The sequence below is a fragment of the Schistocerca americana genome, chromosome 4 (genome assembly GCF_021461395.2).
Source record: "Schistocerca americana isolate TAMUIC-IGC-003095 chromosome 4, iqSchAmer2.1, whole genome shotgun sequence".
Lineage (NCBI taxonomy): Eukaryota > Metazoa > Arthropoda > Insecta > Orthoptera > Acrididae > Schistocerca > Schistocerca americana.
The window spans coordinates 66,221,726-66,244,938 of NC_060122.1; the positions used below are offsets into that span (position 1 = coordinate 66,221,726).

At 40.9% G+C, this 23,213-nt stretch overlaps 1 protein-coding gene across 1 annotated transcript in view; it reads left to right on the plus strand.

Moving 5' to 3' along the window:
• Nucleotides 1–21,095, plus strand: part of LOC124613263 (zinc finger protein on ecdysone puffs-like) — a 173,707-nt gene extending 152,612 nt beyond the window's left edge. Inside the window, exons 6-7 of the mRNA XM_047141954.1 lie at nt 9,954–10,090; nt 20,355–21,095. Of these exons, the coding sequence (XP_046997910.1) occupies nt 9,954–10,090; nt 20,355–20,489 (272 nt within the window). The 3' untranslated portion in view covers nt 20,490–21,095. The remainder of the gene's footprint in view (nt 1–9,953; nt 10,091–20,354) is intronic.
• Nucleotides 21,096–23,213: the final 2,118 nt, after the last annotated feature.

Consider the following 23,213-nt stretch of genomic DNA (forward strand, 5'->3'; position numbering starts at 1 on the left):
GAGAGTAAAAAAATCTCCATTCCTCCACGAGATACATGATGCTGTAGACAATGGCATTCTGGTAGTTTCTGTGTTCCTTGCCTTCAGGAAGGCATTTGGCCCTGTCCTGCACCGCTGTTTGGTGAAAAGATATGAGCTCATCAAGTATTGAATCAGACTTGTGACTGGATCTTCCTTGCTGATAGAACTCAGCATGCTGCTTTTAATGGAACAAAGTTGATAGATGTAAAGATAATTTCTGGAGTACACCTAGTGAGTGTCATAGGACTGTTGTGTTTACAATGTACGAGGGGCGCTTGAAAAGTCCATGGAGAAATAAAAACTACTTACGTGTTTGGGGTAAACCTTTTTTCATTTTTTGACATAGTCTCCTTTTAGACTTATACACTTTGTCCAATGCTGTTCTAATTTGTTGATCCCTTCCGAATAATAGGAATTGTCCAAGTCTGCAAAATAGCTATTAGTTGCTGCAGTCACCTCCTCGTTTGAATAAAATCTTTGTCCCGCCAGCCATTTCCTCAAATTGGGGGAACCGAGTCTGGAGAATAGGGGGGATGTGAAACGAGTTGGAATCATATTTACATTAATTTTGTGACCACAACTGCTGAGGTGTGTGCTGGTGTATTGTTGTGATGGAAAAGGACTCTTCTGCAGGCCAATTGTCAGCATTTTTCTTGCACCTCGGTTTTCAAACTGTCCAAAAACAATGAATAATATGCACCTGTAATAGTTTTACTCTTTTCCAGATAGTTGATGAGGATTATCCCTTGTGAATCCCAAAAGACTGTCGCCATAACCTTTCCGGGTGAAGAACTGGTCTTCGCTTTTTTGGTGCAGATTATCCCTTGGTAACCCATTGTTTAGATTGTTGTTTGGTCTCAGGAATATAGTAATCTATCTATGTTTTATCCACAGTGACAAAAGATGCTTAAAGTCCTGTGGATTCTTCCTGAACAGCTGCAAACCATCCTTGCAACACTTGACATGATTGTGTTTTTGGTCAAGTGTGAGCAATCGTGGAACCCATCTTGCTGATAGCTTTCTCATGTCCAAATGTTTATGCAAAATGTTGCATACCCATTCATTCGAGATGCCTACAGCACTAGCAATCTCACGCACCTTAACTCTTCTGTCATCCATCACCATATCATGGATTTTACCAATGATTTCTGAAGTTGTAACCTTCACAGGGCATCCAGAATGTTCAGCACCACTTGTGCCCATATGGCGACTCCGAAAATTTTGAAACCACTTATAAATTGTTCTAATCAAAGGTGCAGAGTCCCCGTAATGTTTATCAAGCTTCTCTTTAGTCTCCTGAGGCGTTTTGCCTTTCCTAAAGTAATGTTTAATCACCAAACAAAATTCTTCTTCGTCCACTTTTTAACAATCACTTGACTTCCTTGATTCACACGAATGCCAAACACAAAGAAATAGACCAATATGGCCGAAACTTGGTGTGCGTTCTTTCCAAAGATGCTACTAACTAAACACAACCTTGATATGTGCTGGTGGTACCATGTCTTGGACTTTGCACAGACTTTTCAAGCGCCCCTCGTATATAAATGATCTAGTAGAAAGCATTGCAATCTCTTTAAGGCTGTTTGCAGATAATACGATTGTCTGTAAGAAAGTAGTAATGCTAGAAGACAGTATCAGTTTGCAGAATGACCTGCAGAGAATTGGCAAATGTGCAGGCTCTGTCAGCTGACCCTGAATGTGAATAAATGTAACATACTGCATATACGTAGGAAAAGAAACACTCTGCTGTACAACTACACTATTGATGACAAACTGCTGGAAACAGTATCTACTATAAAATATCTAGGAGTAGCTATCCAGAGTGACCTTAAGTGGTATGGCCATTTTAAACAAGTAGTGAGAAAAGCAGGTGCCAGACTGAGATTGATAGGAAGCATCTTGATGAAATGTAACTCATCCATGAAAGAAGTGTCTTATAAGCCACTTATTTGACCAATTCTTGAGTACTGTTCATCAATCTGGGAGTCTTGCCAGGTGGGACTGATAAAAGAGAGAGAGAAGATCCAACAAACAGTGGTGCATTTCATCACAGAGTCATTGGTCAGTGCGAGAGCGTTACAGAGATGATCAACAAACTCCAGTGGCAGATGCTACAAGAGAGGCATTGTAATAATAAGTTTATTGCAGCCAAATAGCCACACAAGTTCGATGTACAATGATGATAACACACAAAATTAGAAATTTTATATATTGTGGTGTGCATAGTCACTTACTGACCATCTCCTTTCAGTACAGAGTTCCATATGGTAACGTTTGCATATTTGATGACACAGTTTGTGGTTGGTTCATGGTATGATGTGTTGTTCAAAATAAGTTGGTGGAAACCATGGACCACCATTCTAGTGATCATGTGTCACATTTCCAAGTTTTCCTTTGTCCAAGTTTGATCAGTCATGGTGTCTGTGCTTAAAATTCTGGAGGTAAATCTTCCCTTTTTTCCTTCAGTGCTTTTTGTAGACTTTTCGAAGCACTATTGCTGGGTAGCATCAGGTTTGTCTTCAGTGAGGAACAGTTCCCTTGCCAGAAGGTGCACAAGTCTTGATTGTGTTGTTTTGAACACTCCAATTGTATTCTTTATATAGGTCACCTTTACTCTTTCTCGTGTCATTAGCTTTTCCACTGTGAGATGTGGTCCAATAATTTCTATGTCATATATCAGTATTGGGAAGATTTTGGCTCTCATGGATAGCCATTGTTGTCTCCGTTGCCTTCTCTATTACAACCATTGTGAAACATTTTGCAGTTGTTTGTATTGTACCCTTAGGTACCTGAAGTCTGGTACAATTCTCATTTTCCTCTCCCATATGGAGATCTCACCTGATGCGGGTGCTCTTCCTCTATTTCAGAGCACCCTCATTTATGTTTTTGCCACATTTGTTTTGAGGCTGTGTTAGATGCAACAGTTGTCCATATCATTTATTGCTTCTTCAACAATGGAAAATACAGGATGTATAACTATAGACAACACACACGACCACAGTCTCTGGCTGCTTGGCTGCTGAGGCCACATTGCAAGCAGCAGTGCATGATGGGAGATGCAACTGGGTGGTGGGGATAGGGAGGAGGCTGAGGCAGAGAGGAGGTGGTTTAGCAGGGTTGGGATGGAGGATGGTAAAGTGCTGTTAGGGAGCATACAGGGACGAGATGGAAAGACGGTAGGGCAGCTAGGTGCAGTTAGGAGGTTAGACGGAGGGCAGGAGAGGGTTAGCGGAAATCGAGAGAAGTAAAAATGCTGTGGGTGCATTGGTGGAATAGAGGACTGTGTAGTATTGGTATGGGAACAGGGAGGGGGCTACAGGGGTAAGGACAAAGACTAACGACCTGTTCAATTCAGAAAAGCTGGTGTTGGTGGGAAGGATCCAGATGGCACAGGCTGTGAACCAGTAACTGGAGTGTAGAATGTTACGTTGGGCGGTGTGCCCAGCAGTGGGGTGTTCCAGCTTTTTCTTGTCAACAGTTTGTCTGTGGCCATTCATGCCGATATACAGCTTGTTGATTGCCGTAACCACGTAGAATGCAGCACAGTGGCTGCAACTCAGCTTGTAGATCACATGAATGGTTTCATTGGTAGCCTTGTCATGATGGGGCAGGTAATGCTTGTGACCAGACTGGAGTAAGTGGTGGTGTGAGGATGTATGGGACAGATCTTCCATCTTGGTCTATTACAGGGATGTGAGCCATGAGGTAAGAGGTTGAGAGCAGGAGTTGTGTAGGGATGGATGAGCATATTGTGTAGGTTCAGTGGGTGGTGGAATACCACAGTGGAAGGGGTGGGAAGGGTATTGAGTAGGACATTTCTTATTTCAGGGCACGATGAGAGGTAGTCAAAACCCTGGCAAAGAATGTGATTCAGTTGCTACTGAGTCACAAAGGGAATGCTCTTATGTGGCTGGGCGGTGCGACCTTTGGAGGTGGAGGGTGACCGGAGAGGTAAGGCATGGGTGATCTGTTTTTCTACAAAGTTTGAAGGATAATTACAGTATGTGAAGGCCTCAGTGAGACCCTTGGTGTATTTTCGAGAGGGACCACTCATAATTACAGGCGCAATGGCCACAAGTGGCTAGGCTGTTGGAAGGGGGTTTCTTGGTATGGAATGGGTGGCACCTGTCAAAGTGGAGGTATTGCTGGTGGTTGTTAGGTTTGATATGGACAGAGATAGTGATGTACCCATCTTTGAGGTGGAGTCCGACAACAAGGAAGATGGATTGTTGAGTTGAATAGGACCAGTTGAAGCAAATGCGGGAGAAGGTGTTGAGGTTGTGGAGGAATGTGAATAGGGTGTTCTCACTTTCAATCCAGATCATGAAGACATCATCAGTGTATCTGATCCAGGTGAGGGGTTTGGGATTCAGGGTGTTTAGGAAGGATTCCTCTAGATGGCCCATGAATAGGTTGGCATAGGATGGTGCCATGTCAGTGCCCTTAGCTGTACCCTGAATTTGTTTACAGGTAGTTCCTTCAAAGGAGAAGTAATTGTGGGTGAGGATAGAGTCGGTCATGGTGATTAAGAAGGAGGTCTCACGTTCGGAACCCATCAGTCGTTGGGAAAGATAGGGTTCATTAGTGGTAAGGCCATGAGCATTAGGGATGTTAATGTAAAGGGAGGTGGCATCATTAATGACGAGCAGGGTATCATGTGGTAAAGGAACAGGAACTGTGGAGAGTCGATCGAGGAAATGGTTGGTATCTTATATATATGAGGGTAGGTTCTGGGTAATAGGTTGAAGGTGTTGGTCTATGAGAGCAGAGATTCTCTCAGTTGGGGCACAGCAACTGGCCACAATGGGTCATCCTGGGTGGTTGGGTTTATTGACTTTAGGAAGCATGTAGAAGGTGGGGGTGCGGGGAGTGGTAGGGTAAGTAGAGAGATGGACTCTGGGGTGAGGTTCTGCGATGGGCCTAAGGATTTGAGGAGAGACAGGAGATCCTGCTGGATTTCTGGAATGGAGTCAGTCTGGCAGGGTTTGTAGGTAGATGAATCTGACAGCCGGTGGAGCCCTTCCACCAGGTTATCCATGCAGTTCAAAACAATGATGGTGGAGCCTTTGTCAGCAGGTAGGATTATAAGGTTAGGATCAGTTTTTAGATGGTAAATTCTGGTTCTTTCCGTGATGTAAGCTTAGGTTGCATATGGAGGGATTTGGGGAATGATGGTGAGGCAAGGTTCGAGGTTAAGAAATTCTGGAAAGTTAGCGGAAGGTGATTTGGTGAGTAGTGGGGGTGGATCACGGTTTGATGGCCGAGTCAACTGACTCAGGCAGGGCTCAGCATTGGTCTTTGGTTGAACGTGATTGGTAGGATTCGTGGAGAAAAAGTTTTTCTACTGTAGGGACCAGAAGAAGGAGAGATGATCTTTAACAAGTCCTGCATGATTGCATTTGGGAATGAGGCAAAACAAGAGGCCTTTGGAAAGGATTGATATTTCTGCGGGGCTTTTGGAGGAAAGGACCATGACTGTGTTTCAGGTCTGTTTAGTTTCAGACTCTGTATGGTTGTGGGAGGGAGTTTTTGAGGGTGAGGTAAATGTAGTAAGTCTGCAGGTATTGTTTGTCAACTATGAGATGATGTGGGGGAGGTTTGGAGGCGGTCGTATAGGAGGTGGGTAGTGGTAGTCCAAGGTGGGAGCAGGAAATGAAAAGGGTGGAAAGTTTTTTGAGTTGCCCAATGGATTCCAAGCCTACGACCATCTTCCTAATCACCAGGACAAACTAGATCTTCATACACAATCACTTCGCCTTTGAAGGCATTAGCTACAAACAAATCCAGGGTATGGCTGTCGGCACTTGCTTGGCACCATCCAATGCCAACCTCTTTATGGGCCATCTAGAGTAATCCTTCCTAAACACCCAGAAACCCAGACCTTTCACCAGGTTCAGATTCATTGATAACATCTTCATGATCCAGGTCGAGGGTGAGGACACCCTATCTGTATTCCTCCACAACCTAAACACCTTCTCCCCCATTCGCTCAACCTGACAAGCCACCTTCCTCACTGTTGACTCCACCTCAAGGGTGGCTACATCAGTACATCTGTCATTATCAAACCTACCAACCACCAGCAATAACTTCACTTCAAAAGCTGCCACCCATTCCACACTAAAGAAGTCACTTCCATACAGCCTAGCTACCTTGGTCATTGCATCTGTAGTGACGAGCAGCTACTCTCAAAATACACCAGGGACCTCACTGTGGCCAACCTTGTACAAAAACAAATCTCCCATGCCTTATCGTTCCAGTCTCCCACCACCTCCAAAGTCCCACCGTCCGGCCACAGAGGAGCATTCTCTTCGTGACTCTGTAGCACCCAGGACTGGAGCAACTGAATCACATTCTCCACGAGGGTTTTGATTACCTCTCATTGTGCCCTGAAATGAGGACTGTGCTACCCATTACTCTTCCCACACCTCCCACAGCTGCCCACCAAACTTACACAATATTCTCATCCATCCCAACACAATTTCTACTCCCAACTCCATATCTCATGGCTCACATCCCTGTAATAGGCAAGACCTGTCCCATACATCCTCCCACGACCAACGACACTGGTCCGGTCAAAAGTATCACTTATCCCATCATGTAGAGCTACCTGTGAAACCAGTCATGTGATCTGCAAGCTGAGCTGCAACCACTGAGCTACATTCTACATGGCTATAACAACCAACAAGCTGTCTGTCTGCAAGGATGGTAACCAACAAAGTGTGGACAAGAAACAGCTGGACGACCCCACTGCTGAGCATGCCACCAAACACAATTTTCTTCATTCCAATGACTGCTTCATAGCCTGTGCCATCTGGATCCTTCCCACGAGCACCAGCTTTTCTGAGTTGCAGAGGTGGGATCTCTCCCTGCAATATATCCTACTTTCAAGACACCCTCCTGGCCTCAACCTTCGTTTGTGTTTGTCCTCATCCTGTTGCCCTTCCTTGTTCCCATTCAAGCACTATACTGTTCTCTATTCCACCAATGCACCCACAGCCTTTTTATCTCTCTCCTTTTTCACAAACCCTCCCTCGCCCTCTGTCTAACATCCCAACTGTACCTAGCTGCCCTACCCTCTCTCCACTTTGTCCTTGTATGCTCCCACAGACATCACTTTACTGTCCTGCATCCCTACCCCACTAACCCTCCCCATCCCTGCCTTAGCCTCCTCTCTAACCCCACCACCCAGTTTCATCTCCCATCCTGAACTGCTGTTCACAGTGCGGCCTCAGCAGCAAGAGATTGTGGTCATGAGTGTGTAAGTTACATTTTGTGTGTGTGTGTGTGTGTGTGTGTTTGTGTTTGTGTTTGATGAAGGCCTTGTTGACCTAAACCCCATTTTCTAACAGTCTATTGTTTCTTGTAACTTTTTTTCAATGTCCTTTCCGCCTATTACAATGTCATCTGCATGTGCATATAAGATTACCCCCCCCCCCCCCCCCCAGTTAGGGTATTCTTACAATTTCTTCCGTGGCAAGGATAAACAACAGAGGGCTCAGTGAGTCTCCCTGAAGTATCTGATTAGAGTATCAGCTCTGATAGGGAGAAGTTGTCCAAGATCCTTATCTCGTTCCATCGCAATATTGCAGTTATCGTTAATGTCAATATGTTGTTTTCATTTAGGGTTTCCTCTAGTTTTTTGCCCACTAATTTTCTGGTTATAAAGTCAGAGACTTTTGTGAAGTCTATGAATACTACATAAAACTTTCACCTGTCTTCAATGGCTTCCCATACTCTCTTTAGCAGGGGTTCTATTTGGGTCAGAGCTGATCTTCCTTTCCTAAATCCTATTTGGCTTTTGGGTAGGTATTCATCAATTGTTTACTTTATTCTTTCTGTTATTACTTTTCTGAATACTTTGAAAGGTAAGTTGTCTAGGGTTATGCCTCTGTATTTGCTAGGGTCTATGGGGTCTCCTTTCCCTTTATATAGCACTTGTACTATTGACTGCCTCCACTGTTCTGGAATGGAGGCTGTTTCTATGCACCTATTGTAGAGTTTTGTCCACATTGGCATTAGTATTTGGGCAGTGTCTTTTAAATATTCACTATAAAGCCTGTCAGGGCCTGCAGCCTTTTTGTTCTTTGTGCTGTTAATAGGATCTTTGACCTCTTCTGTGGTCCTTCCTTGTTCAGTACATTGTCAAAGTGCGTCTCCCATTCTTTCGTATCGATATAATGTGTTTCAGCTCATTTTCTGGAGCTTAATGCAATGTATGGGTCTCTTGTGGCATCCTCCACTAGTTTTTTTCCTTCTCGACTCCAGAATGATCTCTTCTTTTAGAGTTTTCTTATAGATATATCATCTTTTGGCATTAGTCCTCAGTCATTCTGCATCACAGAGAGGTTTACTATTGAACTACAAAGAAAGTACTTACTAGGAATAGTCAGACAATATATTGCTTCCTCCTGTGTACATCACAAGAAATGACCACTTTGAGAATACAGAGGTTCACTAACAATCACTCTTCTTATGCACCATTCAGGAATGGAGCAGGGAAAGGGGTATCAGTTAGAGGTGTCACAAGTACCCTCCACCACATACAATCAGATGGCTTGTGGCATACACACAGTACTGTTACACATTCAGATATGATTACAGCTTGTTTCTATAGTTAATTTTACTGTCTACTCATTTCTTTACATCACTGGGTAGGTTATGGCTGAATACCTCTATTCTATATCTACATCTATACTCCATAAATCACTGTGAAGTGTATGGCAGTAGCAAGTGCTACGAAGCTGATGTCAGTATGGTGAAAGGCTTAAAGAGCTATCTGCATATTGCATGATAATATATTTCTTTCTTTGCATTATTTTCTGTTTTCATCGTTAGATGATCACCTTGTTTTTTAGATGAATACTGTGTTTCTATGACAGCACATCATTTGTGACATGTAATTTTTGGTGTGATTGGTGTCTCTTCTAGTTTTTATGAAAACTTTAGTTGCAACAGTAATGCCAACTGCAGTAAAGTGTACCTGTTGATTGTTTATAACCTCCTGAGATATTTAAAATTCAGCATTTTTCTGGGTATTCATATATCACATGTGCCCATTGTAGAATTAAGTCTTTCTTAAGATGAAGCAAAAAATGGTGTAACATTTCATCACTGAAATTTTGTAATAAAGTCAAATTACATGATTTTCTAAGAAATGTAAAAACAATTGCAGTTTATCTCGGAGTAGTTCTGGTTGAGACTAAGAAATTATTTAGGAATAAAGGAGATGACTCGCCAAAAGGCAGAAGTGCTGCGTCATTGACAAGTACACAAGCAAAAGGTACAGAGCTTAGCTAGCTTTTGGAGTGAAATTTCTTTCTCAAGCTGTTGAAGAAACATGCACACAAACACTCCTAAATAATTCATTGTTCTCAACCAGTCCTTTATTCCTAAATAATTTGTTATTCTCAATCAGTGAGTATGCCCGCCCAATACATGTCAGCTAGTTGTGTGCTGCGAGCTCATGAACTAGTCTTTGGAATCGCATTCCCAGCCGTCTGCCACCTGCCTCCTACACCTGCACCCCCTAGCTAGCCCACAGATGGCTCCCCACTTTTCCCTAGCCACTAGATGCTTCTCCACAACCCCCTTCCTGCCTCCCACTGCCTCTCTCCATCCCTCACCCAACTCACCCTGCACCCTCACCTCACATCCGTACTCTCACCATGGGCCAGGAAAGAGCTGGCAGTTGACCGAGCACAATGCAGAGGGACAGGTTGTGTGTGTGTGTGTGTGTGTGTGTGTGTGTGTGTGTGTGTGTGTGTGTGTAGAAAAGCTCTGTACCTTTTTAGTTTGTGTACCTGTCGACAAAGCAGCACTTCTGCCTTTTGGTGAGTCATCTCCTTTATTCCTAAACAATTCATAGATTTTAATTCAGTGTTTCTGATTTGTTAATATTTCACTGTAATCAACTGACTGCTTCTTTTTCTCAGGCAGGTCGCTTCTAAAGTGGACTCTGGGGCTGAGATGTAGAATGTGTCATAAATTTTTCCTGGAGTATGAACAAGCAGAACAACATTGCCAGACTCTTGAACATTATAACAATTATGTGAAAAGACTCAGTGAGCTGGTGAGTACACAAAATATTCTAAATCTTCAAAGTAATTTGTGTTGTGCACTTCACCTATTGCATGGTTCTTTGAGATTCTGAAATTGAAGAAATTAATTTTGTGAATGTTTCTTGATTAAACATGCAACTAGCATATTTTTGCAACTTTTATTCTGCTTGGGAAGATGTCCTTGTGATTTATATTATCATTATTATTATTATTATTATTATTATTATTATTATCATTATTACTTCTTTCCTTTCTCAGACGTTATGTCTTGTTAAAAATAGAAAGTGACGCGGACCTTGATCAAGTGTGACTTCCTTTTAACTGTGCGGTATATGTTACATTGCATTTAGGAACTTTCGGGTAATTGAACATGTATCAATAATTACAGATTTCTGTAGTTGTATATATACATTGGGATGTAGCTGTATTGCATTATTATTATTATTATTATTATTATTATTATTATTATATTTTTTTACCTTGAAGAAAGCTGCTCTCCGACAGAAGGACCTCTGATTGTGGGACTTCTTGTGCGGTCAGCTCTTGGCCCAGAGAACCACAGAATTAGCTTCCAATGTTGAACTGATTTGAGAGCAGCAGGTCAACATCCTATAAAACCACTTTGCTGAGGTTTACCAGAGAATCGTGCCAAATGTGGCTCATGGAGATGAACTAGTGCTGATGATAAAAGAACTGTATTCAGCAGATGTGGCACCAGCAGATATCACAATGGTTGGTACAGGCTTTATTAGTTGCAGTGAGTTGCAGGTGCTTGGGTTGGGACGGCGGGAGAGGAGGAGGGGGCAATTGTGACACACTGCTGTGCGGTTGGTGCCTGGATTGAAAGGCATCAGTCACAGATACCATATTCTTCTTACCTACGTAGGAGATGTTGGAGCCACCTCACTTTAAAGTCAGCTGATGTGATGTAGGTCACAGCCAAGGGTACAGCATCCTCCACTCCCAAGGGAGAGATGGTGGCATCTTCAGCAAGAAGCAAACCTGAGAAACGAGAACCATGTAAGGTCATTGCTGAGAAAACGGACCTCACTGCTGAAGGACCTAGTGGGACCAGGCTTATCGGGAAACTTCCACAACAGGAGAACAGGAGTGCTGGGGAAGTCCAACTGAAGTCTAGTGGAAGATGCCCAGAAGTGAAGAGGCAGGCACTCTGAAGAGAATAGAAAGCCATGGAAGATGCATGCCCCATATATAATGAAAACACCAAACAAAAAACACGGGTGACTCTGTGGCAAGTAACTTGTCTAATGATGCATCCATACCTGTCCCAGAGTTCAAAGGATAACATTGATTTAACAACCTTCTGACAAATATGTCACTCACTTTTCTAAGACTACGGCAACTAAGAAACTGTGTGCAAAGACAAGTCTTGAATCAAAGATTAAGTCTGTGTTGTGCTCTTGTACATTGTTGGCTCAGAGAAATGATTTCTGGTGAACGCATATATCATGTTTATCACTGAACTACTCATCATGCAGGTTCTGCATCACATCAGAACTCAAGAGAGTATTAGCCTCCTATTACTAAGTGATTCAATGAGAGGCCTATGAATCATCAACAAATAGTCACTTATAATACACTGGCACCTAACATCCAGTACTGGTTAGCAGAAATTCATGATGTTAGCATCTCTGTCACGTGAGTATCCAAGAAATGAACATGTTGATCAAAAAACCAAGTCGGATATTACAAAAAATATGGCTGAGGCATTCAGTTTTAAAAGTTTTAGAAGAGGATTGACAGTCCCAACAACCCTTAACAAATTAACACTGATTAAGTGAACCCCAGCTGCGTAGATGTCCTGTCAAAGCATTTCACAGAAAGAATTCATCGTGTTATGCAGACACACTGGCCACACCAAGTGCACCTATAATTTAATCCTAAAACAAGGAGATCAACTCTTATGTGAATGTGGTAGCCCCTTGACAGTGGACCATATATTTATGGAATGTACTGTTTAGACCTGTGTGAGGAAGTACTGAAATTGCAATCTACCCTACATCTTGTATCACAGATGATGAACTGGCAATCAAAAAAATAGCTAGGAGTTGTTATTATAAGAAACAAAAATAGTCCCTTTATTTATTTTTTTGTTATACATAATGGTTGTAGAGGGCAAACCTCTCTCTACTGTTTCGGCCCAGAGCAGCAGCATTCTTGGCTCGAAAATGCAGTCTGAATTAGTCACAGCATCGTAGACCTGGCAATGGACTGCCTAGCTTATGCTGGTGACATTGCAGTCTCATTTGATTCCCTAGAGCCAACTGAAAAACAAGTCAGTTAACTCAAAATACAAGGACCAGTGTGACCTCCAGGTTTGCTGTGATAACAAGGAGTTTATAATTAATATTAATCCATTGACTGGAGAGCTTACATGTAGATCAGGGGAGATTTGACGTGGCAGAAAAGTGCAGGTACCTATGGGCAGTGCATTGAACTGAACATTACTGAGCAAGAAGCCTCTACATCTCGGATCAGGAAGATGGTAGTGACATACCAAGTGAGTAGAGGTGTCCATTCATTGTTATTTGATGCCAAGCTGAGGTATTATTGTGTATTAATTCTACCAGTGGCTCTGGACATTGTGATATGTTATGAAACTGTGAATAATAAGTTGGACTCTATGGGAAAAAGATATTAGTCCCAGCAAGAAAGAACAGTAAGTACAGAAGACAACATAACAATGAACTGTATTTGCATGTGAAGCTGACGGACACCATGTGGAAAAGTGTGCTCGCTTTCTATGGGTATGTAACACAAATGAACTTGAGTAGACTAATCAAGCAAATTTTACTTATTTTCTGCTTCCCCCCACCCCTCAAAAAAGGGCCCCTGAACTGGGGACTGGTAAATACCACCAGTCCTCTGTCACCGTAAGCTCTGTGCATGCTTCAGCAACCTCTGTAAGACACATAGGTGGGATGTTGTGTGTCTCAGGGAACAGTGATCTTGGCTTGACCACCTGGATCACGAGGGTGGTAAAAGCCTCTATGAAAAAAACTTCAACCTCAAGGTGCGCTGCACACCAATGAGATGCATGGCTATTGAGGTGGAACAGTTGTTAGTGGGCAACCTCTGATGAACCTGTCGCAGTTCAGTAGTATAATGCTTACCAAGGCATGTGGGGCTCTGTCTAGGTGGACTTTTATTTCCCTGTTTGCTTGTGGGACCAATATGAAACCCCCAAAATTCTCTCCATCTCCTCCCAGTGGAAAGGGTGGACTGCTGATAGGTACCTACACCCAGTCAAACAAGAGGGCTTGCATAGCCAGTCCTCCTGGCCTTGGAGTACATTGTAAAAGTATTGTTTCAAGTAACAGAATGAATGCCAGTAGTCAGAATGTGTTTTTAATTGTGAAAAGAAAAGAGGACAGCTTTGAGAAAGTTTCACCTTTCTCTATTCACAATGGCATAGACGGCATTGCTGGTACCTTAAAATCAGTCATGTGATTGTGAAATGGGGCACTGTTGGCAGTAACTTCCAGTTCCCAACAAGTAAAGAAAGCTCAATGCCTTGAGGAATATGCCATTAAAACTAAGCTACATACATTCTTAAATTACATCAAAGGTGTTGTGATGTGCAGGGATCTGGTGGACATTCCCAAGGAGGAACTGAAAGATGAGTGAACTCCAGAAGTTGTAGTCGACGTGCAAAAATATAATGAAGAGCATGGACGGGGATGTTGTACTCAACATCAGGATAAAGGAGTCAGATTTTACATGAAACTTCTTCAGCATGTTACAGCAGGTTTCCTTCATCTAAGTGTGTGGCCTTATGCCCCCAACCTGATGTACTGTTTTAAATGCCAGTGCTTTGGGCATACTACTCTTGAATGTAAGAGAGGAGTCATTTGTGGCAAATGTGGTAAGACAGGCCATGCTGCCCCCAATGTTCGGCACCTCCCTTACTTCAGTTTTTAAACAGACAGTGCAGAAAGCTAATGCTGCTACACAAGTGGAGGTTACTAGTGTCACCACTACTATATGTGTTTGTCAGAGTAGTTGTCAAGTTGCAGTTATATCGACATCTGTACCTCCTCCAAGACCTTCAGAAATGGCCATGGTTACTGACATTGCAGAGCTACCTGCCCCTCCTAAGATTCAGTCTGGTATAATTTCCAGTGCTGCCGCTACCACAATCATGGCTGTGGCTCCAAAGAATCCACAGGGAAAAAAATCAAAGGCCAAGTGTCCACCACTGACAGAGCCGGACAGTAAACAGTCCGACTATGTCAATGTCATCGTCTCTAGCGTCTCTCATCATATTTCTGTAGTGCTAATAGATGTTGATGTTGGACTAGGGCAATCATCTCATCTCAAGCCTGAGCCTCCACCCATTACAGGCTCCCCTCACTGGTAGAAAGGCAGGATAAAAGAGCAACCCACATGATAAATGGCTCCCATATAACAGTGGAACGTTAATGGGTTCAGCTCACATGTGGAGGAGCTGAAACTGCTGACACAGGCACACCCCCTGTGCTTGTGTTTACAAGAAACACATTTTAAAGCCACTTATGCCTCTATGCTATGGTGTTATACCATCTACTGAAAGGATGACCTGACTGGGGACAGAGCCAATGGAGGAGTTGCTTTGCAGTCTCCTTAGTTACTGACCTACAAGTAGTAGCTGTTTCAGTTCATATGGATCAGAAGATCACTATCTTCTCCCTTTATTTACGTCCTCAGGATGCAATAAACTCTGAGGCTCTCACTGACCTTATTGAACAACTACCCCACCCATTTCTCCTATTGGGTTATTTCAGTGCCCATATTACATTATGGGCCTCGCACAGTACTTGCCCTGGGGGTTGAATCATCTCAGGAGCTGTTCGTCCTCAACATGGGCAGTCACACTCATTGCTCAGCTGCTACTGGATTGTCATCCAACATTGGACTCTCTTTCTGCTCCCCACCCTTGTGGTCTCAGCCCAATGGAAAGCAACTTCATTCCAGTAACTACTTCCCTCTGTGGATCCATCTACTGGATGGAGCTTTACCTGAATGGAAGCGACCTAAATGAATGGTCTGCAGGATTAACTGGACACTGTTCAGCCAGCTGGCTGTGTTTGACCACTGCAGCAATGTCAAGGAATGGGTGGACCACATTACACGAGTGATACATCGTGCCGCTGACTTATCCATTCCAAAGTCTGCAGGTCATCTTAGGAGGCACCCCATACGTTAGTGGACCAGAGAGTGCCACTCAATAATCAAGGAGAGGTGTGTGGCTCTTTGTCAGTTTCAGTTCTGCCACCTCACAGCATTTTGGGCTGTTCTTTTTGTTTTACAAAAGTATGGGAAGCCACCAGGAGTATTTCCAGTAAATGCATGTAAATAGCAGCAGTGCTGGAACAGGGAAGTCTCCAAAGTATGTCTGGAGACATCATTCAGATGATGGCAAAGCATTTTGCATAGACTACTACCACTGCCAGCCAGGATCTGGTGTTTCATCCACTACCATGCAACTGTAGAGAGGGCAAGTTGGACATCATATTCATCAATTCTGAGCCTTACAGTTACCTTTTCTCCATGTGGGAACTGGATTTGGCCCTGTCTGAGACTCTTGACAGTGTTCCTGGTCATGACCAAATCTGGTACTGCATGCATCAACATTTGGCTACAACATTCAAGGAAATCCTCCTCAGATGTTTTAATTTGACATGGCAGACAGGTCACTTTCCCAACTCCTAGAGAGAGGCAATTTTGATCCTCTTCTCAAACCAGGAAAGGATCGCACGTGTCCCATTAGTTACCAGAGTATCACCTTAACGAGGTGGGGTCAGTAAGACCCTGGTCTGGTTGTTAAAGACCAGGCCACTCTTTAGCTGTTCTCAGTGGGAATTCCAGAGATTTCAATCCAGTGTCGACAACCTGGCCTGCTAGAAGGCAGCAGGCTTTCATACATAAACATCACTGTCTTGGTATATTCTTTGAGATCAGTAAGGCATACAACACTACTTGGAGACATAGTATTCTAGAGCAACTTCATCAGTAGGGCTTTCATGGCCAGCTCCCCATCTTCATAAGTCCCATAGTGCTCAGAGCCAATTTGAACTCCATCTTCATATGGTCTTTCCCTGCCTAAGTGGTTTTTAAGTCCTGCCTTGGTGAAACGCTGCTGGATCGTTTTGAGCAGGAGAATGGTGTCCCTCAGGGCAATATTTTAACTATTATCATCTTTGCCACAGCTATAAACAGTATCACGTCTACAGTAAGGAGCCCTGATGTACTTGTGGGTGATTTTTGTGTTTTCTGTTCCTCCTCCAGTGACTTGTTAATTGGAACTTAAACAGTGTGGAGGTTAGGGACCTCATTTTTTACTCCAAATTGTGTGGTTCCACACCTAAGATGTCTGAAAGCAAGAACCCTGAAGCCACTGAATACCATGAAGTCTGTCAAGTCACAGATCTGGGCAAGCAGACAGGGTGCATCTGCTACAGTTTTATAGAGTTCTCATGTGTTCACGGCTAGACTATGGGTGCACAGTGTATGGATCACTGACACTGCCCACCATGAGAGGGATTATACTGCCCATGGGTGCTTATAGGACCAGACCCATACCCAGCCTCTTGAGCTGTGGCTGAGGCTGGTGAACCACCACTTACAATCCAGCAGCAGCTTCTCATGATGCTTGTAAGTTCCTCGCATCTCCGATTCACCTACATACCATACTGTTGCTCCTCTGCCTCTGGAGTGTCTTTTATCCAGTCATCCACAAGCAACAAGGCTGTTTGAGATTTGCATGCAGCATGTGCTGGATTCATTAGGTGGAGAACAGGAGAGGTTGCACTTCTGCACATGCTTTGAGTACATTATTCAAGAACATTTTAACTGAGCACCACAACTCTCCAGGTGTCTTTACAGGTGGGTTGAAAGAGGGGGACTTGATTGATTGCTCCATTGTTTTCCCTGATTGTGTCCTCAATGTCCAATTGCCTCAAGACTTTACTGCCCTTGATGTGGAATTATATGTGTTCTTGCAGTCACTAGAACAGATGAGACATGATTAGAGTACTAAAGTCCTTGTCTGTTCCTATTCTCTGAGTGCCCTTCACAGTCTATAACACTTCTACCGTAAAGGTAAAGTAGTCCAAAATATCTAGGGCACCCTCTTCTGACTGCAAAGGCTAATGAGGAAGGTATCTTTCCGCTGAGTGTCAGGGCACATGGATATTGCAGGGAATGAAAGGATGGAAGCCAAGGAGGCATGTCACAATACTCAGTCATTGTGGTGTGCCATCCACCTACATGCTATCGCCTCGCTGCGCGCAGCGCAGCTGTGGCATCCTTCCTTCCAGCCACTTCGGCGGGACAAGGTTTTCCTCACTAGTCCTGGCGTAGGCCACAGCCCTATGATGCATGGCTTCCTGCTGTAGCAAGAAGAGACTCCAGTGTGTGGGAATTGTAGCGTACAGATCACTGTGTGCCAATTTGTTTTAAACTGTGTGTTATTTTCAGGCCAGAGAGCAGTGACAGATTTGCTGACAGACCTGCCCTCTGTGGACTGGTATTGGTTCTCTAACTATGTAATTAAAAAAATAATATATCTTTTCTGTTAACCTCTTCATTTCATTTTTAATATGTGTTTAGAATGTGAAGTTTTCCTTCATGCGTTCAAAATTGCTATGATTATACCAGCCTTTAAAAAAACAGATAGGCATCTGCCCCAAAACTATCATCCAATTTCTATTGTCCCAATTTTATCCTAAGTTTTTGATTATCTAATGTACAACCATCAAAATAACTGTTTCAGAAAGCAAAATCTCCTCTACAACAGACAATTTCTATTCCAACATGGAAAAAATATTGCTACTGCTGTCACTGAAGTTGTTAGCCAGATGCTGACTGCATTTAAATGTAAGGCTCTAGTACAAGTTGTAGTTTGTGATCTCAGCAAAACCTTCAGCTGTATATTGTTTAATATGTTACCTGCAGAACTCGCATATTACGGCATACATGACCCATCTTAAGCTGTAATCAAGTGGTAGCTAAGAAACGGGCAGTCTTTTGTATCAGTTAAAAATAGATACTCCTCTTTGAAGGAAGTTTGAACTTGAGTGTCAAGTGCCCAGTCCAGGACCCTTTCTGTTCATAATTGCAATTAATGATGTGTCATATAATGTAGGAGCAGATTCAACAGTGTGTTATGCAGATGATATGACTGCTCAATACACACTATGACATGACAGAATTGCATCAGGCAGCACAGGAAAAATTAGAACCAGCAATTAATTGGTTTTCTTCCAAAGAATTCCTATGTTAGCTTGATAAAACACAGGAACTTATTCTGGGTTTAGCTACAGCTGAGGAAAGTATGTCAGTAAATTGTTAGGCTTTCACACTGATTCCAAATGAAACTGGAAGTAAAATATTAGCCAAGCCTGCAAGAGTATACTGTCTCATGTGGAAGTGACAGATGCTGTCACTGGTATCTGAAGGTGGTATATTTTCACCTATTTCACATTTCCTATGGCATACTGCTATGGGGACATTCTTATCAAGTCAGTGAAATTCTGAAAAATAAAAAAAAGTAATCAGGAATAAAGAACCAATTTAAATCACAGGAACACTGAAAGATATGGAATTAAACTGTAAAAACTTCACTGTAAAAATTATTGTTAATTGTATATTTAATGTTCAAACCTATTATGCTGTATGTGATCAATGGTGGATAAACTGTTATTGAATGTTGATGCTGCTGCTGCTGCTGTTGTTGTTGTAGATACTTCAGGCAATTTTGCTCTTACTGTTGTTCTTGTGTATGAAGTACTTGGCATTGAAGATGTTTCCTTATACTATCAAAATGTCACATTTGGATGGGAGTGCATTTCACACTAGCTTCTCTCAGTAATACATAATTCTTATCATTGGCAGAAATAACTTCTGAAACATCACAATCCACATTTATATTCTTATTTACTGTTTTTAAAATATTTTCTGTTACAAAGTTTTTCCTTGATCTATTGAGATATAAACTGTATGCAGTGAGGGATCTTTTTCTCAATATGCTTGTATCTCAAATGCTACATTTTCAAATCTTGAAAGTGGCAGTAGTCAGCAACTGTAGAATTACGGATATAATGGGAGTCATACAGCCAACCAGTTGCAGGTCAGAGTTAATGCAAAACTTTACATAGGCATCAACAGATATAAATCTGTCTTCCTCGAAAGTGGTGACACTTCATATATTGTGTGCAAAGAGAAACAAAGCCATAGTCAACAATGAATGCTCCATATAAATTGTATGGCGTAGCCATCAGTAAAAATGACGTGTGTAAAATCTAAGGTTGGTGCATAATATACGCAGTTGTCTGTTTGTGTATATGATGCACATCTACCTTATATTTTATGCAAATCATTTTTACTGTTGGCTAATCCAAATGGCCATGCCATAGCATTTATACGAATCATTTTATTGTTGACTAAGCCCTATGACTTCATTTCTCTTTTCACAAAATATGTGACACGAGTTATTACTTATTCTGAGGAAGACAGCTATACATCATTCGAAATGTAGCTAAAAGTTTGAATAAACATTTGATGTTCAACTGTTTGCTCTATGATCCCCTTTGTTACATTTACAAGTCGCCTACATATATATTGTATCTCAATGGTAACACTTTTCACATTTTTGGTGGCTTAGGACCTTTTTGACAAGTCATTGTGGTGTGAAACTTAAAGGTATTAAGTTCATTTGCTCTTCTTTTAAGTGAGATCACTAGGTCTTGTTTTTCATGTCTTGCAACAACATTTGTTCCATCCAGGAAACTAGAAATATTATTTCCTGCTTAACGAGGAAGTTTTTTCCTGGACTATTGATTTTTCATGTCTGGTTGTATAATTGATTTGAAACTAAAGATTTTAGGCTTACCTTTTCAGTGTAAAACATCTTGTGTTGCATTGTTTATTTCATCCTTTTAGATCATACAGGCCTTTAATTCATCAAAGGAATGACTTCAGTTCAGTGAAGTTTCATTGACTTTATTTATTTTGGTTTCTTATTTATATATGTCTCTGAATTTTCTTGTCCTGCTGTACTCACACTATCCATTTTCTTTTCCAATGAATCAACAGAACTGCCTACTGCACTTCCACAATGTGTAGCAGAAAGTGTACATTTTATGTTAATTATTTTCAAAATATTGTAGCTTGTGTGGGCATTAAGTTTTGCAGTATGGCTTGCCAAAATTTTCGTGATTTTATTAAACAAGTGTGCACGTTTAATTGTAAACTTTCTACACTTTCTTTTTTCAGCAATGTGCATTAAATATTGATCCAATGGATGGACCAAAGGCTCTGGAGCTTGATAGATTATTAGAAGATGAACCTCCATCAAATATACCACCAGAAAGTTCCTATCTCAGTGAGTTGTGTAGTGGTCTTATGTGAAATAAAGTGATATAATTGTGAATAAAGTAAAGTCAAATTTAAAAAGGAAAGAGAATTCAATTTGTCTGAACAAAACTAAACATTTATGTGACTCAGTGAAACTTCTGAGGCTGTCTGATTACATGCATGGTTTGTATTTCTAGAGTGTTGTTAGTTGATTTCAGCCCAGAACATAACAAACTGTGTTGCATAAGTGATTGATTTGCTCACAGTTCATTAATGTTGCTGGAAACAGATTTCAGTGGGTGGCATATCTAGAAAACTTTACTCTTTTTGGCAAAAAGTGGAAAGTCAGTATAAGAAATTTGCATTGTCTGAAATAGATATTTTTCACCATGGGTATCTAGTATGTGCAATGTATCTAGAATGTGCAATGAACGCTTCAGATATAATATTCAAGAATTCTGTGAACAGTTTTCCTCACAAATATTAGCCAACAAATATTTTCACTTCTTTGCATTGTACACAAATTGTCTGTTACTCAAAGGATAAAAAATTTTGCATCACATTTTGAACCTTCACAAATAACAAATCTTCACTAGAAAACTGTTGATTTCAGTATGTATTACAGATCATTGAGATATTTGACAAATTATTTCACCTCCCTCTAGGAGATTATTATTTACATTTGTTGAAACTGTTGGCATTTAATTGTGAAGTGCAAATTGAGTACAGCACTCCAAAAACAGAAATTATATTTTAAAAATTATTACATTGTAAAATGTAATTTTTTAATCTGACAATGATATGAAGACCATTGTTGCATCTTCTATGGACAGAACTGATAAAATGGATAGTAGGGGAATATTTTAGTTCACATTTTTTGCTGAAAGTATATTGATTTAAAACACTACAACTCCAATTTTTGTTTTTCCCCCCAATGTTTTGTTATGGTAGTATATTATACAATGATTGTGAAGACTGAAAAATAAGTGAACAGAAGTTTTGAAATTCTGTGAAGTGTATAGAATTGAAATACACTGGAGTAATTTTGTTACTTTAATTATATTTTGTGATACTTATGATATAATATGTAGTATACTTATAATAATATTTGAAAGTAATCTAAGAATGATAAAAATAAAAAATAACTTTGACAAGACTAAAAGTAATATGAATATGAGCAGTCTCATCACATTCATTCCACAAATGAATTGGATCTATCGTACGACATCTGTGGTGCCTGTGTGACACAACCAAATGCTGTGTGTTAATTCTTCCTTTGATATGTGTCCATTATTTCTATTTATTTGTTGATGGCTTTTGCATATCACTCTTCGCCCTTATTTGTGTTTGATTGTATTCCATATTTTAATATTACTGAAATTCCACGTAATAAGTTAAATGTGATTCCTGTGATAAGTAAATAGTTGCAAACTATTCTGATGCAGTCTTGCACATGCCTTTTACAGATTTTTACTGGGTGGAGCAATTTACGTTTGTTCCAATGTAGACATGTGCCTCTTATCACCTCAAGCCAGCTGTCACCTCATGTAACAGAAAATTGCACAAGAGTAACTAGTCTTAAAGCTGTTTAAAAAAAGTGGAGAAATAACATTTGGAAAAATTTAGAGAGTAGCCAATTAATCAGTTCAGTGTTGCCAAGAATACTGCCTACAAGCAGTTGTTAAATTCTTTTTGGATTTTTCAGTTGATATTTATGTGATTTATATTACTTTTGATGTTGTTATTTTATTGTGTTTCTGGGTTGCTATTGCATTTGTTCCATATAACTACATAAGACAGCTTATACCAAAGAAACACAAATTACTCTATTCTGGGATGCAAATATAGTAGATGATGGAATTGATAGGTTTATCATGTAACATTTTTTTGTTACCTGTTACAGAGATACGACAGTTGTTTGGAAGTAATAAAGAAGTTTCTATGCATAGCCATTCAGAGTAAGATGCGTGGCATGGCATGACAATAACATATATGAGTTAAAAGTGGTTCACATATTGTTTGATCCACAGCAGTCAGTTTTTGCCACTTATCCTTTTGCACAATGTGCCATGAAAATTTAATAGTGGGGTAAAACTGAGCAAAAAGATGATGTTATGACATATAGATATGGGAGGAAGTTTCTTATACAAGAAATAAAACAGTAGTGTCTTTAAAAACCTTCACAAATAACATTGTGATTAAAGTATTTGTTCGTTGTCTCACTTTGTTATGGAAAGTGTTATTCTCAAACAATTGGAGCTCTTTGTTTTGTACAGTGAGTTAGAGCCTACAGCTGTGTACAATTTCAGCAGACACCATAACCATTTTTAAAGAAATTATATAACAAAAATTTATATCGTACAGTTTCCTTTTCAGTGATTATCTAGTGTTTCTTCAAAGATAATACAAACATCTGTGTTACATGAATGTATAGCGCAACATTTCTTTCACATGTATTATATTGTAACATCTGTTAAATATACCTTGATTGGTTGATGGTGTCATTTGTTGTTGTGAATTGTTAAGAGAGCATTGTAATGTCATATTTTCCTGGTTTATGTATACTATATGATATTTTATGATATGAGTATAATAGAGGGAAACATTCCACGTGGGAAAAATATATCTAAAAACAAAGAAGATGTGACTTACCAAATGAAAGCGCTGGCAGGTTGATAGACACACAAACAAACATAAACATACACACAAAATTCTAGCTTTCGCAACCAACGGCTGCTTCATCAGGAAAGAGGGAAAGAGAGGGAAAGGTGAAAGGAT